Source organism: Pseudochaenichthys georgianus, chromosome 7 (genome assembly GCF_902827115.2).
Source record: "Pseudochaenichthys georgianus chromosome 7, fPseGeo1.2, whole genome shotgun sequence".
Taxonomy (NCBI): domain Eukaryota; kingdom Metazoa; phylum Chordata; class Actinopteri; order Perciformes; family Channichthyidae; genus Pseudochaenichthys; species Pseudochaenichthys georgianus.
In genome coordinates this window covers 37,384,114-37,402,931 of record NC_047509.1, presented here as the reverse complement: position 1 = coordinate 37,402,931, position 18,818 = coordinate 37,384,114, and the positions used below count along the sequence as shown (strand labels likewise).

Genomic DNA, 18,818 nt, shown 5'->3' with positions numbered 1-18,818 from the left:
TAGACTCTGTTCACATCAGCTTTACCTAATAAAAAAAATCTCAAAAACATGTGGGAAACATTATCATGTAGCAATGCTGCTAGCCCTGGTCAATATTGACCGTGTCTTCAGGGCTGCATTTATTTTGAAAAATAAAATGACTTCACGTCAAAAAGATTGTAGCACCAAGACTAACTTGACAAAGCCGCTTCCGGAACCGGAAATATATTTGTCCTCTTCAAAATAGACACTACCGGAAACATTTGTCTCTTCAACCCGGTTCCGAGAAAGAACTAAACCTTTATTATAACCGTTTTTTCCGGCTTACTAAATTAATTTTTCTTTCCCTCCACTACAAATGTCACAACACTAAACTACACAAGTCATTTTGTAAAAAAACCACACAATTCGTTAGAGACATATTAATGTGATTTATTCACAAGATACACGCACGCACGCACGCACACACACACACACACACACACACACACACACACACACACACACACACACACACACACACACACACACACACACACACACACACACACACACACACACACACACACACACACACACACACACACACACACACACACTGTTTATCACCCCCACCCCATAGATACCAGACAATGTAAACATGTATTTTACATAATAGGTACAGTATAAAATATCATACATGAATAACTCCATACAGTAATTATAATAAACAATATACACATTATCATTCACATGACAACAGGCTTTCTCACAGTATCAGTTATACCATGGAACACAAATAAGCTTTATCACCATGGATTATGCACTTTCATTATCCTTGAGGCAGTTAAGGTTAGAATGGCAGATGAAAAGGGTAGGAATATAACACAGATGCTAAAATATTTGGCATTGATACAGTGCATGAATATGTAAAAAGTAATAAAAGGTTTCAGTGCGAATATGGAGTATAAGAGAGCACTTGACTGATCCCAATGAAAAAATATTTTCCTTTATGATGCTATCTGTTCATCAAAACACTATTCTATATTAGAAAGCTTTCCACGTATTCCTTGTTTATTTCGCAGCCCTTATTTATGTCAAGGATCAACAAGAAGACCAAGAGTGACCCTTCCTGTGTGGTTTCTTTTTCTCACACATGATGAAACTAGTGAAGCTTCCGCATCAGTCAGTGGCACGTTCCACACACCAAACGTCTTCAGAGCTGCTTTTCTTTAGCTCCATTCCCAGTTTGGCTTTCAGCTCCAAAGGAATCATAGTCACTTCAAACAGACGTCTTTCATCTGCTGGCTTGTAATTATCCGCTCAAGGTTGGTAGCCGTAATAGGGGTCTTCTGTTGAAAGAGAGCAGACACAACAAGAGTCAACACGTATGACCACTTTCACACTGTATTTAACAGACGTGGTCATTTGTTGGGACAATAGGTTAATGACCAAAACATTGTTTCCTTAAGTTCCAAGAAACATGCCTTTAAGACTTAAGTTTTAACTGCTCTGATTAACTGCATTAACATTACCATAACTTTAAAGCTGCTATAATAAATCATCTTATATTAACAATAAGTAGTAAAAAGTGGTCGCTCGTAGTGACGAACCAAAGATATTTATTACCTGCGTTTATATCCTGCCAACACAATGTTAGCATCTCTTTATTTTGGCTTTATGGCCGAATGTTCCTTGTTTTTATTGAATCTCGCCATTTGTGGCTCCTTCAGGCAGCTGTGTTCAGCTATTAAGCACCACTGTATTCTACCTGATCAGCAAGAGACACCTACAGGTTAAGGACGTTCTTGTTGTAAAACAAATAGTTTTTATAGTTGCTCCTCCTAAATACGAATCAAAATGTTCATGTCTTATTTACTCACGATGCAGAACTTTGACACCTAGGCGCTGTCCCACCGGAGTGCGTGTGTGTGGGTGTGTGAGACCGACGTTACTGTCTGTGCAGCTGCGTGCCAACGTGAAACCATCATGCGGTATATTTGAACATTTCATTTACATAATTGACTGTATGAGACATATTGAAGATGCTGGCTACATCTTTATAAACATGTATTAACTTGGGCCTTAGCATACATCATCATTACTTACCAGCCACTGTACATACCTAACACTGGACATCAGCTGGATCATCAGCTGATATGACCAGACCTAGTGTAGGCTGAGCTAATGAACCCCTCCTGGTAGCTAACCTGTTTGCTGGGGGGCTCTGTTGCAACCTCCGCTGTTGTCGCACAGACCCGGGGGTCCCATCTCTCCGGGCTGTCCTGGTGTTCCGCTGATCCCCTGGGGTCCTGATTTACCATCATCTCCTTTAGAACCTGGGTCACCCAGCTTAGCCTCACCCAGAGGACCTGCAGAAGAAAGTTCATTTATATTAAATGTATAGGGTATAAATATGGTATTAATATATACAGTATAATAAATAAGAGACAACCTGTTTCTCAATGACAAAAATGAGACGATGACTATATAATACAGTGTTAGATGAAACCAATGATTTATAGAGAGGTACCTGCAAATCCTTTGATCCCCGTGGGCCCCTGGACATTTGGCCCTGCATCCCCCTTGGCCCCTAGCATGCCTCTTCCTCCTGTGGAATATCACACTGGACCCTTATAATGTTTTAATTTCAATAAACGTATCACCATCTACAAGATAAAGTCTTACCCTGCTCTCCGGGATATCCTGGCCTCCCAGGTCTCCCCCTCGAGCCGACATTCCCCTGGTTGCCCCTGCCGCCTGGTGGGCCCTTAGGCCCCGGTATACCAGGTTCCCCGGGGGGCCCCACCGGCTCCTCAATTGGAGCTGGTTTCCGATTCATCTCATTAATGAACATGTCGAGCTTCAGCACCTCCTCTGAAAAACACACACAGCTCTGGATGAAGAATGAGCAGGAGAATATGTTTCCATCTGGACCTCTTTAAAATCTGAATGTGCCCGTCAAGGCCAATCCAATTATTTTAACCACAATGAAACTTCCCCACTTTTGTATTATGAGTTTCTTGAGTTTTAAGGTTGAAATATGCAAAACTATATAATAATCTTATTATAAATTGTAGAATTCGCAAACATTTCCAGATTAGTAATAATTTGATAAACCAAGTAAAAAAAATCTAGATTCGTATTGTTGACATATTAGAGTCACAGGCTTTACAGATCGTGGTATAACTCTTTCAATCAGAAACTACTGTCCACACCTATAAAAACTACATTATTTTCACCATTCAATTCCATTTCAGTTCAAATGTATTCAATTCAAATCATGTTTTCACAAGTAAATGTTATATCAATGAGGGAATAGATGATCTATGAACACAGCCATGAAAACCTTTAGAATAGAGATATATGAATGAAACTGCTACTGAAGTGGAGATTTCCTTTAAAGATATGTATTGTAAAATTCCATATATATTTGCAGGACACTACAGTTAAACATAGTTGAATTCATCTAATAGATATCCCCCAAAAACGTCCCTAGTTTATAACCCACAATGTACAAATATATGTGGGTATTACAACTTGTCTATATGAGGCAATCTAATGGTGAATTAAGGAGGAATCTCCATAAACAAATAGAAAACATTTGTAAACTTGTATTTTGTATATTTTCTTTCCAATAGTCTTCAATGTTATGAAAGCAAAATAGTCCAAACTCTCATATGTGTCCAGTGCATGACAAACAGTGTGATTGCCTTCAGACCAGTGTCTTCCCCTAAATATACAGATATCATCATTCGACACGTTTTTGAATGCATGCAAACAGAGTACTTACTGTGCACGAGCTGCTCACAGGCCTGCGTGACCAGCTGGAAGATCATGGCCATGGACTGAGCTTCTCCCTGGCAAACATCAGCAGATTCACAAGAAGAAGGGATTATTGTTATGTCTCTTTTATACATTCACTTTAGTGTGACGGTATTACGATGAAAATAAAGATGAACCCACCTTCTCTCCTCGCTCCCCTTTACCCCCGGGCAGACCCTGTAAAGCAAAAGCTATGTAAGACATAATGAAATATATAAAGACAAACATGGCTCATGACATCATTTGTCCCTCTGGGCTTACCGAAGGGCCCACCAGTCCTGAGAGCCCCCTTTCACCCATCGGGCCTGGGTGTCCTGGCCTTCCTTGGAAACCCTGTAACATAGAACAAGATGGATGTGTAGAACAGACAGTGTTTGGGAGTGTGGTAATGCCTGATGTTGGCCTGTGGGTGGCGCTTGAGTAAAGCACAACATGTGCCTGGAACGGAATGTGTCAATCATTCTCAAATATGGACCCTAAAAGTGGACAAGTCATGGCTCTAAAATGTATTCCGATCTCACCCTTAGTCCAGTCAGGCCGGGTCCACCCATGTTTCCTTCAAGCCCCCGAATACCCTGTGAACACATTACAGAGACATGATGACAAATAAAGAGGGGGGGGGGGCACAGTAACTGCTGTATGAAGGACTGCTGATATGACTGATTTGAGATTGAGCAGTTTACCAGAGGGCCGGGAACCCCCTGCTCCCCCTTCGAACCTTGAGGTCCTGGTAAACCCTGCAGAGAATGCAAAGAGCGCCATCAGAGGCAAATATATATATCTTTTTTATAGACAACAAGATTTAAAGAATGTTCTATTCTATTTCTGTTTTTCAGTTGTACCTGGATCCCTGTTCTCCCAGCGTCTCCCTTTCCCCCTCTTGCACCAGGTGGACCCTAGAAAGGAAACAGAAGTACATTTGATACAATTGACCAGATCAAAGTCCAGCTTAGCGAGCTGCATACCATGGAGGACTACTACACAATATGTACTTTATAATAAGAAAGGTACCCACCATTTTGCCCTGCACAGCAATGCCTCGGGGCCCTATGCTCCCCAGGGCTCCGAGACCTCCCTCAAATCCAGGCTTTCCTGCAGGACCCACCTCGCCCTGCAAACAGAAAATAACAATCAATTTGGAGCTAACTAAAACATAAAAATGGATGCACTGTTAAACTTGAAGTCTATACTTTATGTCCAGTCTGTTGGAAAAGAAAATGTACTGTTAATTTCTGACGGATTTTGACGCCATACAGGGAGAATAAAATAATGAATACTTTTAGTTGAAGCTGCCGTGCAGTCCCTGTGTAAAACTGAGCCTCTCAAATCAGAGACAGAGGATACAACACGTAAATAGTATCCCCTGTCTCAGCTGCACAGATTGAAATGATTACAGTATCTGCAGAAAAGGAAATAAAATCAAACGGAAAACCCCAGCTAGAGACACACGCAGGGTGGACGGGAATGATTGAAGATTTATTTTACCGTGTTGCAATTTAGAGTCATTTGTGGGGTAAAAGAGACTTAAAAGAAAGGTGGACAGGGTCCTATAGTATAGTATTTCCGGCAACTTTACCTGCAATGGTCTAGGTCAGGGGTGTCAAACTCAATTTCATCGCGGGCCACATCAGCATTATGGTTGCACTCAAAGGGCCGGTTGTAACTTTAATACTATATAGAAATACATATATAAATATATCATATATATAAAATAATGTATTATATTACATCATTGCCTCTGCATTGGATTGTCATCGGATAGGGTAATAACTTCATAATTAACTACGTCTGAAAGCAGAAGTCTTTTCAGTGCGTATGTCCCAAAATGGTTTAAAAAGAAAAGCCAAATTCTGGAGAAAAAATAAATAGAAGTGACATTTTGAAATAAAAATCTAATTCTGAGAAAAAGGAATTCTATGAAAAAAATGCATATTTTGAAGAAAAAAGGCAAATTCTGAGAAAAAAGTCATATTTGAGATGCATTGTGGGACATGTAGTTTATGGGCAACATGCTTCTGTAGCATGTAACCGTATAATAAACATATTATATTCTTTGCAAGCTCTTGTGGGGCCACAGAAAATGAAGTCGCGGGCCGAATGTGGCCCCCGGGCCTTGAGTTTGACACCCCTGGTCTAGGTTTTGAATAGGGCCTGAGATTAAATCAAATTAAGCCTAAATTAATATTTTCAACTCACCTTGTGACCTGGGTCGCCCTTTTCACCTTTCTCACCACGAGTACCTGGCTTTCCCTGTGGAAAAGAAAATAATCAAACGTCAACATGTTATCCAATAACTGCAGCACAAAAAAGTGACTCAGAAAATATTCCAGGCATTAGTCAGACTCAGATCTCACGATGACATACAGTCGGTCCGGGGGAGCCGGGGGCTCCGGGGACGTCAGAGGAACAGGTACAGGTGTATGCCGGGGCCGGACAGCTCTCCTCATCTCTCTGACACACACACACACACACACACACACACACACACACACACACACACACACACACACACACACACACACACACACACACACACACACACACACACACACACACACACACACACACACACACACACACACACACACACACACACACACACACACACACACACACACACACACACACATTAGGAAGACCTTTAGACAGCCTGTGTGTATCTTTTACTCTTTTATAACCACTGAAAAAAGTTTGTGTGTAAGGGAAAACAAATGCATACTTGCCCTTCATAGAAGACAGTCTTCTGATATACATTTTCCACTGTCATTATTTATATATTTTACTTTAAAGTTCTGTGGGAAAATGTGCGTGTGTGTGCGTGCACGAGCGGTAGTTTTAAAGTCCCCCATAAAGCTCGATATAACTCGAACCCGGTCATTATCACACATCTATGAAACACTTTTAGATATAGCTGCGCCACATTATAAGAAGGCACTTAACTCAAGCAGCCCATTCATTCTTTTGTTAACAGCATCACCTCCTGGTTCGCCTCGACCAAGTCAGAGGCGAACAGAAGAAGGTAATTGGGAGAGACTGACCATTGCAGGCAGGTCACAGCAGGTGTCCTCGAAAGCCCACGTGGTGTTACAGACGATCTCAAAGGACTGCAGCTGGAACTGGAACAGGAAAGATCTGTTTATTCATCTATCATTTATGAGAAACCTAAATTAGCGACATAGAATCAGAAGTACCGGAGCAGAGCCACTTTTGGGTCCTCGGGTCTTCACCAGCTTCCCCAGCATCTCAAAGCCGTCGGTGGGCAGGCTGCCTAGAGGGCGGGCCGGCCTCTCGCCCACACGCTGACAGTCCACAGACAGGGACACGCTCACCTGGCTGACAGTCAGGTGGATCTGCCAATCACAGGAGAGAGAGGACTGGTTACTCACAAGCAGAGGAGGACCACGTTCATAAAAGGGCTAGCTGGTGATTATTGTTATTTTCAAATAAATATATGCTTGGGATAACTGTATTTGGGATATTAAATTGTATGTATTTTAAATAAACCCATGTAGTTGGTTCACACACTGCTACATGACAGTTAACTTATGATCAAATTAAGTGTATTTCGCTAAACTCTTCTCACATTTTAACTAGCCCTGTGACTTTCTCTCTGGCCTCCATTTGTCACACCTTCACAATAATGGATCAGGCCCTTCAGTATTGACAGGCAATTAGAAGATGCTGGTATTGCACGACTAAGATACTACTATGTTCCAAATAATTAGTTCAATATAATTCACATATCGTATAATACTGCTACATACAGGCAGACAATTATAATAAGCATAACACATAAGCTTTAGATAGGGTGTATTAGGCACATTGATTTGTGAGGAAAATGGAAAAAGGGCTCTTCTCTAATTGAAGGGCCAAAGGGCAGGTGCTCGAACGCCCTTTGATGGTTTATCTGTGCCTGCTCACATCAAAAATGATATGAAACCCTGATTATTTTGTCATATAATAACAAAGTAGTAGTCAGATTTACAAGGCTGGATTACATTTGTATGTCCTATTTTTTATTCTTTGCCTAAATTCGATTTGGGTTTGCGATAAAGACATCATCTAAACCAGGGGTGTCAAACTCAATTTCATCGCGGGCCACATCAGCATTATGGTTGCACTCAAAGGGCCGGTTGTAACGTTAAGACTATATAAAAATACATATATAAATATATCATATATATAAAATAATGTATTATATTACATCATTGCCTCTGGATTGGATTATCATCGGATAGGGTAATAACTTCATAATTAACTACGTCTGAAAGCAGAAGTATTTTCAGTACGTATGTCCCAAAATGATTTAAAAAGAAAAGCCAAATTCTGGAGAAATAATAAATAGAAGTGACATTTTGAAATAAAAATCTAATTCTGAGAAAAGGGAATTCTATGAAAAAATGCATATTTTGAAGAAAAAAAGGCAAATTCTGAGAAAAAAGTCATATTTGAGATGCATTGTGGGACATGTAGTTTATGGGCAACGTGCTTCTGTAGCATGTAACCGTATAATAATCATATTATATTCTTCGCAAGCTCTTGTGGGGCCACATAAAATGAAGTCGCGGGCCGAATGTGGCCCCCGCGCCTTGAGTTTGACACCCCTGATCTAAACGTTACACAAAATGGATACATATTTGTTTCATGTCTGGTTGTTCAGATTGGACTGAGTTATGGATGAAGGAAAGTTCATTTGCAGCAGTCAATGCCCAAATACAGTATTAAGTATCATAAGAAAAAAATCTTCGATGTATGGGTATGTATATCTGGTATTGAATTACTGCACAACTCTTTAAGACCACATCAACAATCCCAATAGTATCAATGAAGCACACAGAATATGCATGCATGTCTGATATTTAGCTTATTCGTTCAGATTCGAATTGTGACATACTATTCATGTAGTGTGTAAGATGCAGCTATTTTGAAATAGGAAGTAACACTAGGTAAAGTATAATAAAAAACCTCAAAGCCAAATGGTTTGACCAATTTCTTGAAAATTGCGTCAGATTGGTGATAAGGCAGACTGAGAACACTTTCAACACAGGGAATTTAAAATGGCCGATGCAGGCACAAATAGGTTTCTAAATGGCCTCTTACATCGTCTGTGTGTTTCCCCCTTCCATCACTCCCTATTACCTTTCTTTTTCATCGTTGTTGGTCTTTATAATGTGTATTTTATTGACAGCTGCTACAGACCAGAAATACAACAGTATATGGAGCCTCTACCACCTTCCCTTCATGCTGTTTTCTTTTGTTACATGTTTTTACATTTCTATTGTTACAAGGTAAAACAGTTGATGGACATAAGGAAATGAAACCTGATTAAAAAACTGGATGTTCACATTTTGGTTAATGATAGTGAGTGTTTTATTGTCCTCCCCACCCGGCTCAGTGGCTTCTATCTCACCTTGTGGAAACTGCCATAGAACAGTCTGTGGACCTGCCGCTGGTCGAAGGTCAGCTCCTGCACCTCTCCCCTGTAGTCCAGGCTGAAGTACACCAGGTGCTTCGTTGTAGCTGTGGAAAGCAAAACATTTGAGAAGATTTGTATTCCAACTCAAATGTCCTACATCTCCCGATTTTCAACTGATCCAACAGCCCAAAAGATATTCAGCATATGTTTACATTTAACAAAGAAAAGCAGCAAAGCCATACAAATTAAGAGAAGGTTCATTTTTTCAAATGATAACTAATCGATTGATCCTTTAATAGCTATAGCTCTAAATAAAACAATAAACACATGTTGTTAGTAAATACTCTTTAATTTAGTTTTGGAAATATGTTTTGTAATTATAATCAAAAAGGCCGGTCTCTATGAAAATGTCAATATGTGTCTTGGAGGTTAATTTAGTGAGTTGGTCTAGAGGCCCTGATGACATACTATGGGACTAAAGGGAGGAGGAAGCTTCTTGCGGTTTTGGAGATGCAGAAAGGTCACTCACGGTCGAGCACCAATCCCATCTTGGGCTGGAAGTCGTTGTCAGTGAGCTGCCAGAGGGCGAAGGGCTCCCTGGGAGTTTCCTGCAGCACGCGGAAGGTGATGCTGATGGTGTGTTCTGGAGACAAACCTGCAGGGTGGATGAACCTGCAAGGGGACAGGAAATACATATCAAACGTGTTCTTTAAAGACACACAAAACATGTTTGCAACTGCTGCACAATGATAGCAAGGTGTCTGGTGTATTCTCCCATTCAAATGACTTAGTCAGAATAACTTCATATAGGCTGACAGGAGGTGCAGCATAACGGAAATGCATGAACCTGTTCAGAACATTTGATTTTAACGTGTCTGCATTCTCTGTGAAAGGTTATACAAACTCATAGAGAAGAAGCCACATACAGTGTGTTTATCGGATTGTTTGGAGACAAGGTTAATCAGTATTCATATCTATTAGTAAAACAAAATAATCAATTGCACTTTAGTGCACTGATTTGACCAGTCGGGCTTCTATGCTATGCAATGTGTATGTTTTTTTGGTTTTTATTGGCATGTCCTGTTTTGTGGGACTCTCTGTTGCATGTTTTTAAGGATTTTTTTAAATATTGTAATTTGTTTAAAGGGTCACTTAAAAATATTTCCAGGGACTACAGATAAAAAGTAGCCTCTTTGCTAACTCTGACGCATTTCAAGCATTGTGTATTAATGTGTAAGCTAAAGGTGGGGTATGTAAGTTTCAGAAACCGGCTCGAGATGCACTTTTTGTTATATTCCATGGAATGCTCTTAACATCCGATAGCAATGAATATCTGAAGTGCTTTGACAACAAATCCATACAAAAATATCATCTGTAGAAGCCGTAGTTCTGTAAAAAGCACGACCAATCATCTGAGCCGGCCCGGCTAAAGTAACTGGATGGCCTACCTGCCTGTCAGCCTTCCATCTGTGCACAAACTTATCTCGTGCCCTCATTGGTCATGTGTGCGTTCGTGTGTTGGAGGAGGGGCTCTGTGAGGAAGTGGCAGATCTTTTCCGGTTGTGTATTTCTAGCGCACTCGAGTTGGTTTCTCCAAAATGACCTACCCCACCTTTACATGAACGAATCAAAATACAAATAAATAATACAAAATAAACAAAATCACTGGATCATGTTTTCTCAGGGAAGCCAGTGAACCCCCTTTCTCCTATTCAATTCAACTACAGCTCCCTTAACCACAAGTCCAGACAGCTTAAGCATGTATTCCAGACAGACCAATCTCCAGAGAAACCTCAAGTAAAAGCAGATCTTGTGACTAAAAACGCCATTAAAACGTCTAATTACAAAAGATGCGGTCACGCAGGAGCAAATGCATCTTTGGAGCATGGTCAGCAGCCAGGATTGAGCCAAGGACGACTTTGAAGCCAGGTCTACACAGCAAACATAAGAAGAGAAGCAAAGCAGTGAGAGAGAGGATCTCACTTGGTGTTCTGTGTCAGCTGGATGTCTCTGAACACGGTGTAGGCGGGGAGGGTGTTGAAGACAAAAGGCTCGGCAGCTACACCCTCCACAGAGGAGTGAGCTGTCCGAGTCAGACCGAAGGCTTCCATCATGTCGAATCCTAAACAGACAAACACACAGGACGTGAAATAAAATGAGATTTATCTTTAAGACAAAACCTGATGTTTGATTGATTTGAAAAAAGCCTCTTAGTTTGTAGCGTGTCTCACCTTTCACAATGCTGTTTCTGATGGTGACTTCAGGGCAGACTGTAACACAGCAGGAATCAATATGAACAAAGCAGCAAAGTTGAGGGGATATATTGCATTTATCGTCACGAAAAAAATACGACCTGTATACCTGAAGCCCCAATCTGAACGTGGGCTACACATATACTGGAACAGATGTTCAATTTGATCAGATTCATAAATAACTTTCTTCGCAAATTGACGTGACCTACTGAACGAGTGCATCACAATATGTAGCTGAGTAGAAAGCAATAAGGAACTGAGTATCCCAGATAAAGACTGTTACCTAAGATTGGAATGTGTTCTTGATGGTTTATCACGCTTCAGTGGAATCATTCTGTAATAATAAGAAGGTGATTTGATATAGTCTGATTGACATTAGTGGGGTCTAAATTGATAATAAGCTAATTGCTTTCAAACAAACAAGTCCCCATTCCTATTATGAAATGATATCACAGACATCACCAACACCAGTTGTTACACTATCAGTCATTGTATTCCAGTTTAGACTCTAGAGCAGTGCTTCTCAAAGTGTGGTCCGCGAACCACTGGTGGTCCGTGAGCGCCCCCAAGTGGTCCGTGAGTATATTGGTAAAATTTCACATTTGAAATAAATAAATGAATTTAAGTTTTCCGCACTCTCACGGGAATATCTCTGTAATGGAGCGAGCTTAAGTTTCATCTGTAATTGCATGATATAGCCCAGCGCAACACCTTCATCACACATATTGCCACTTGTTTGTACCACTTTCAGGCAATTTGTAATCTGTTCTAGAAAAACGATGTGATTTTGGATATGTGTGGAGTTAGGTGGTCCGCAAGTGTTTTTTTATTGGTTAAGTGGTCCTTGGTGTGAAAAAGTTTGAGAAACACTGCTCTAGAGGATGAAAGAAAAAGTAAAAGTAATAAAGTTTAGATGTTGCTGGATTCATCTAAGTACTCTCTGGGGATTACTGGGTTCAGAAATATAGTCTGCTCAATTTGAACTAAAATTATGTCCTAAAAGGATTTTTTTTAAAAGAAATAAATGTAGTAATCAGACTAATTCCTACAGAAGAATATAAATGTAATGTGATCATGAGTCACCTTCGTTGTGTATGGGGTACATCCGGCGGTGGATGGGAAGTCTGGCCGGAGCTGTGGCTGTAAAAGGAGCGTAAGAACAATAATGAGACATTGAACTAAATATATTATGATTTTTTTAAGCATCATGTATCAATCTACACATGTATTTCTATCACAACTACTACTGAGTGATGTTTATTACATTTTGTAGAGAAGCAGACTACAAGATACACACACATGTTATCTTTATTTGTTTAACCCTTGTAGATCAGGGGAAAAAACATTCCTGTGTGCAGTTAGGGCCACATTAGCATTATGGCTGCACTCAAAGGGCCGGTTGTAACTTTAAGACTACTGTATAAAGAAATACATATATAAAATTTAAATATATAAAATAATGTATTATATGACATTATTGCCTCTGCATTGGATTATTATCAGATAGGGTAATAACTTCATAATTAACTACGTCTGAAAGCAGAAGTCTGGGGCAAATAATTGCAAGTATCTTCAGTGAGAATGTCACAAAATGATTTAAAAAGGCCACATTCTGGAAAAAAAGTAAAAAAAAAAAAAAAGTGACATTTAAAAAAAGAGTCAAATTCTGAGAAAAAAGGCATATTTTGAAGAAAAAAAGTCAAATTCTGAGAAAAAGGTTGAGATGCATGTAGTTTATGGGCAACGTGCTTCTGTAAATCATCATGTAACCGTATAATAAACATATAATATTCTTTGCAAGCTCTTAAAAAAATGATGAATGAACGGATTTGGCCCCCGGGCCTTCAGTTTGACACCATGGTATACAGGACCTTTATTAGATTTGTATTATTAACTGTTATTTAAATAGTTTAAATTCTGATAATAACAGACTATTTGGTATTTAAGATCAGGACTAATGAATTTAAAGAGTAAAACTATTCAAGACATCCAAAAAAAAAAGAGGCACAAGGGTTAATGAGGGGAACTAACTCCATCATGTAAAGTAGTGTCAGACCTGTTGGGTGGAGGATGGAGACGGCAGCACCCTCTGCTGAGCTGAGCAGGGAGTGCACGCTGATGCGATACAGAGTCTCTGGTTCCAGATCAGTGAAGCAGTGACTGCTGCTGGACTCTGCCACAGCCTCCTCCTTTGTTTGCTTGTCTATACAAAATGCACACAAAGCAGTGACAGACACACAACAATGTGTACATTAGCAGAGGTTAATGAGGTTTCTGAGCCACTAGTTGTCACCTACTTTAGATCTGTATGCTTACCTTTGACTGACTGGATGACAATACGGTATCCATCCACAGCAGACACAGGTCTCCAGGACACACAGATACTGGACTGGTCTGAGCGCACCACACTCACACTGCTGACCCTCAGACTGGCTGCAGGCAGAGGCAGATAGACAGAGGGCAGATAAACAGGAAGCCGTACAGAACATCCAGACATTGGTGGAAGTCTTATTCCTGTAGGACTACGTAAGTAATATTCTCGAAGAAGAGGTCTGTTTAAAAGAGGTAAGGGTACAAAAAGTTACACACACATTACTATCAAAACTTTATTGATTACAGAGTTGTTGGATCAATCTGTTTACAACCTTGATGATCTTCCATTTCTTGATGGGATGTTTTGAGTGTATGAGGACAGATGTTGTTCTATAAAGTTATTGACATGTTAGCAGTCATCCGTCTTATTCAGGGGACATTTTATGCACGACATGCTCTAATTATTCTGACTTCTTTTACTTAGGATAAAAATGATATGCCGTGCAGCTTTATAAACACCAGCCCTGATCTTTGAGAAAATAAATATCAACATCCTTATTTTCTGTACCTTCTCTGTAAGCTAACTAGACTGTGCGATAATTATGATCAATTATGAAATATTAATTATGAAATATTAATTATACAATTATTGCTGTAACAATCAAGATTCTTTAAAAACAAATCATATACTGTACATATGTGATACATATGGAGCCCCTAAAGCAGGGGTGTCAAACTCAAGGCCCGGGGGCCACATTCGGCCCGCGACTTCATTTTATGTGGCCCCACAAGAGCTTGCGAAGAATATAATATGATTATTATACGGTTACATGCTACAGAAGCACGTTGCCCATAAACTACATGTCCCACAATGCATCTCAAATATGACTTTTTTCTCAGAATTTGCCTTTTTTTCTTCAAAATATGCATTTTTTCATAGAATTCCTTTTTCTCAGAATTAGATTTTTATTTCAAAATGTCACTTCTATTTATTTTTTCTCCAGAATTTGGTTTTTCTTTTTAAATCATTTTGGGACATACGCACTGAAGAGACTTGCCCTAGACTTCTGCTTTCAGACGTAGTTAATTATGAAGTTATTACCCTATCCGATGACAATACAATGCAGAGGCAATGATGTAATATAATACGTTATTTTATATATATGATATATTTATATATGTATTTTTATATAGTCTTAAAGTTACAACCGGCCCTTTGAGTGCAATCATAATGCTGATGTGGCCCGCGATGAAATTGAGTTTGACACCCCTGCCCTAAAGGGACATGGAAAAAAACAGAGATAGTATCTCGTGCGCACGAGATACTAACCCGTTATCCCAACTTTTTTTTTCTCTCTCTCTTTTTTTTCCATGTCCCTTTAGGGCTCTGTAGATACTTGATCAATGCTCCTTAATCTTGACCTACCTTAAATATAATGTTCTTCTACATAATAATCCCAGGGTTTTACCATTTCACATGTAATGTACCACAAGTTATGATGAGGCCACACAAGCGTTCCAGCAGCTCAGTTTCCAGTGTGCTGACTCACTGGTTTTGCCCTGAGTTGAGCCGCTGCCTCCTTCTCTGTTGCGGTACTCTGCGGTGATCAGGATGCTGTAACGTGTGTCCGGCTGTAACGACTTGAGCACCACCCGTTTCTCATCACCTGGGACCAACATCTGTAGAAAACAAACACACCTTTCAAAGTCAAGCGTTCAAAGTCAACGTTGACAAAGTTAATTTGCAGTTTGGGGAATTCTCTGTGACCCCTGAGCTCTGTAATGAACTCTGCAGCAGCTCCAGAACACTCACGGTGCTGTCCTGGCTCTCGGGTGCAGTCAGCGCGGTGTAAGTCACACGGTACTGCAGGACGTGCGTGTTGGGAGGCACCCAGCTCACCACCATGCTGACTGCTCCCTCCTCGGTCACTGAGATGCTGGATGGACCTCCACCAGACACTGCAGGGAACATACGAAGAGATAATAACACTCAATACAACGACATCTTTATTGATGACAGAATTATCGTCTTCTTATTAATGCTAAGATAAAGTCATAATAGTTTACTTAAGCCCTCCAACGTTAGAATACTAAGAATCTTTTTTTCTCCAAAACAAATCCTAAAGAAAGATGTGAACACTTGGGATCCGGTGTCTTGCTCAAGGGCACCACAGTAGTGCCCAGAAGGTGACCTGGGACCTCTCCAAACCTCTCATGTTGGTCATTTCGGGGACTTGTAACGGCCACCTCCCAGTTACCAAGCCGAGTCCCTACAGGCTGAGCTACTGCCGCCTGAAGTAAATCCTATCAAAGCTGTGCAGGAATAAAGCCTGCATGGGAAAGTGGCTGAACAGAAGCAATTCATCGTGAACAAAAAAAAGACTTTGAAATATGTCGCGAGAAAGCAATTTTGGCCAAACTTAACACCGCCAACGCCTCAACAAACTATAGCGATTATTTCCTTCCTTAGCAACGGACTGGGTATCTTGTTATAAGTGAGGGAAGCATGGATAGAATAAAATACATGGATACATTTCAGTGCCATTTTTACAATCTATCTAGATTTTTGTCAGATAAATACAATTAAAATACTTGATACATAATAATTTGACCCAACTGAAAATATACAACTGTCGACACACACACACACACACACACACACACACACACACACACACACACACACACACACACACACACACACACACACACACACACACACACACACACACACACACACACACACACACACACACACACACACACACACACACACGTTAGGAAGTAAATGAACGTGTGACTCCTCACATGTGCTGTAGCGTATGGCCACTGCTTCACTCTGAGCTCCATCTCCATAGAGTGCAGACAAAGAGATTTGGTATTCCTTATCTTCCTCCACGCCCTCCAGGACCGCCCCTTCACTCTCACCACTCACCCTCAGCTAAACAGACAGGGGGGCAATAAAAGAGCAATATTTACATTAACATCATCCAGTAATCATTATAACACAATATACAGTCCACCTGTTCTTAATCCACCCCCACCTGTCTCAGGTCTCCTCCACTGAGGGAGATCCACTTGATGAGGTAAGAGACGACGTCATCAGCCCCGGCCTGCCAGCGCACAGTGATGTCACTGTCGGAGAAATTAGTCACCCTGAGGTCCGATGGGGAAGGCACCTTCACTAGGAGAGAAGGAAAAGGTGTCAGGAGAGGACAAAAAAGAGACTTTAGACCGATTTATTTTTAATTCACATTCAATTCAATATGTCTTCTCTCTGCGGCGATGTTACACAAGTCTTTCACATATCATAGAAGAAATAGGATGATGGTGTGTGTGTGTGTGTGTGTGTGTGTGTGTGTGTGTGTGTGTGTGTGTGTCTTACGTGTGGTGACGTTACTGGTGAGTGCTGCAGACAGGCCTTGTGGGTAGTTAGACTGGACTGAAACCAGATATCTGGACAGAGAGGAGAGGTTCTGCACCACGACTGAGTTCAGTCCTGTTACCTCCACCTGGAAAGAGATGCATGGTTTCATTATGCTCATGTTCAGGTTCATATTTGGTTTGTTATGATACAAAGCAGTTTAGCAGTTTTCGATTTTCCAAAACCAGATAATAGAGTCGCTCAAAATATATTTAGTATGTATCTTTGGTTTTGAAAATAAAGGTCTGAGTTCTGGGGATGGGTTTGGAGACAAAAGGCTTGAAATGGAACCAGTGTTGGAAGTTACCTGCTTAATGTCGCTGCCGTGGTTGGTGCTGTACGTGATTCTGTGGCTGGGGACGTGCCCTGCTCCAGGCACCCAGCTCACCTTCAGCATGCTGTGGGTGACCATCGGGAACTCAACACTCACTGGTGGTGGGAGGGGGACTGCAGGGATGGACAGTACAATAAAGAGGGAAGCATGGAGAAGGTGAAGGGGTTCAAAGACAAATGATTTGTGAGTGCACTGAAGAGATGAAATAACGTGAACCATGATGGATGTTTGGTAATGTCTCACATGTGGCGGCAACAGCAGTGACCGGATCGCTGGGATCATCCTCGTACAGAGCGTACAGGGTGACAGAGTAGTCTGTGGCCGGGAGTAGCCCCGTCAGCTCCACCACCGTCTGCTCTGCACTGAACTTCTCCTGCAGAAATACACAAAGCAAACGTCAAGTTAGTGCTTTGTTAATAGGTTTACCGGTTATGAGTAGATGCACGCTTCCTTCTATACGGTGATACGGTTTGCAGGTGTCTGTAAAAAGAAAATATTTGCAACATGAAACTGCTCAAAAGAAGAGTGCTAGTTACATTTATCCCTATATTTCAACTATCTGCAACTTACACTAAAATCATCTAGGTAATGGGGTAAGGGGGAAATATGCATATCTGAATTTTGGGTGAAAATGTCCTTTAAACAGATACACTTATTTTCATTGTACATAAAGTATTGCACTTATTCTTTCATTAGTTTAAATTCAGGTGTTTTCATCCTGACTTAGTGAAAGCCAATTGTGACAAAAAGTCAAAAAGAGAAAAGAAACGATGACCTATATATATATATATATATATATATATATATTATTTATAGTAAAACGTTTATTTTCTTGCTGCTTTTGTTTTTAGTTATTGTTCATCTATAATGACTTAGTGTCATTATTTGTGTTCAAATAAGTCTGTATGCTTTTGTTGTGAAGGCGATGCTGGGCACCTGGTGATCATGTATATATTGGAGACAGGTGGTTTCCCCGTTCAGATGTTTCCCTGAGTAACATTCGCTATCTGGTGCCTCGCCAGCAGTTTTACTTTGACTTCATTTTTTGTTTTATTTCTTGGATTTTCGACGCTACACATAAGTATGCCTCGTTATTTAAACTTTGCAATGACTATAATATCTGTAACATGTGTGTAATCTCAGACTTTAATATGGTGCAAAGTAGAAGTTAACATACCATTTAAAACTTTATTGGGCTTTCTTGCTCCGCTTTGATTGATCATTATGTTTTGTCTTTACTGTCTGCTGATAACCGACCATTACAAATCACATGTGTGTTGCATGTATACAACAACA

At 40.5% G+C, this 18,818-nt stretch overlaps 1 protein-coding gene and 1 long non-coding RNA gene across 2 annotated transcripts in view; one reads left to right on the top strand and one right to left on the bottom strand.

The window, feature by feature from the left end:
* Positions 1-4,725, top strand: part of LOC139434195 (uncharacterized) — a 31,303-nt gene extending 26,578 nt beyond the window's left edge. Inside the window, exon 4 of the long non-coding RNA XR_011643607.1 lies at positions 4,620-4,725. This is a non-coding gene — a long non-coding RNA (uncharacterized lncRNA). The remainder of the gene's footprint in view (positions 1-4,619) is intronic.
* Positions 555-18,818, bottom strand: part of LOC117449412 (collagen alpha-1(XX) chain-like) — a 41,467-nt gene continuing 23,203 nt past the window's right edge. Inside the window, exons 13-41 of the mRNA XM_034087078.2 lie at positions 17,766-17,895; positions 17,496-17,635; positions 17,150-17,276; positions 16,809-16,948; positions 16,573-16,705; positions 15,578-15,723; positions 15,315-15,444; positions 13,768-13,884; positions 13,508-13,654; positions 12,535-12,591; positions 11,431-11,469; positions 11,183-11,321; positions 9,729-9,871; positions 9,194-9,303; positions 6,975-7,133; positions 6,822-6,899; positions 6,148-6,234; positions 5,980-6,033; positions 4,799-4,894; positions 4,626-4,679; positions 4,467-4,520; positions 4,305-4,358; positions 4,045-4,116; positions 3,925-3,960; positions 3,752-3,818; positions 2,647-2,835; positions 2,492-2,569; positions 2,169-2,330; positions 555-1,310 (exon numbers count right to left, since the gene is read on the bottom strand). Of these exons, the coding sequence (XP_033942969.1) occupies positions 1,282-1,310; positions 2,169-2,330; positions 2,492-2,569; positions 2,647-2,835; positions 3,752-3,818; positions 3,925-3,960; positions 4,045-4,116; positions 4,305-4,358; positions 4,467-4,520; positions 4,626-4,679; positions 4,799-4,894; positions 5,980-6,033; positions 6,148-6,234; positions 6,822-6,899; positions 6,975-7,133; positions 9,194-9,303; positions 9,729-9,871; positions 11,183-11,321; positions 11,431-11,469; positions 12,535-12,591; positions 13,508-13,654; positions 13,768-13,884; positions 15,315-15,444; positions 15,578-15,723; positions 16,573-16,705; positions 16,809-16,948; positions 17,150-17,276; positions 17,496-17,635; positions 17,766-17,895 (2,967 nt within the window). The 3' untranslated portion in view covers positions 555-1,281. The remainder of the gene's footprint in view (positions 1,311-2,168; positions 2,331-2,491; positions 2,570-2,646; positions 2,836-3,751; positions 3,819-3,924; positions 3,961-4,044; positions 4,117-4,304; positions 4,359-4,466; positions 4,521-4,625; positions 4,680-4,798; positions 4,895-5,979; positions 6,034-6,147; positions 6,235-6,821; positions 6,900-6,974; positions 7,134-9,193; positions 9,304-9,728; positions 9,872-11,182; positions 11,322-11,430; positions 11,470-12,534; positions 12,592-13,507; positions 13,655-13,767; positions 13,885-15,314; positions 15,445-15,577; positions 15,724-16,572; positions 16,706-16,808; positions 16,949-17,149; positions 17,277-17,495; positions 17,636-17,765; positions 17,896-18,818) is intronic.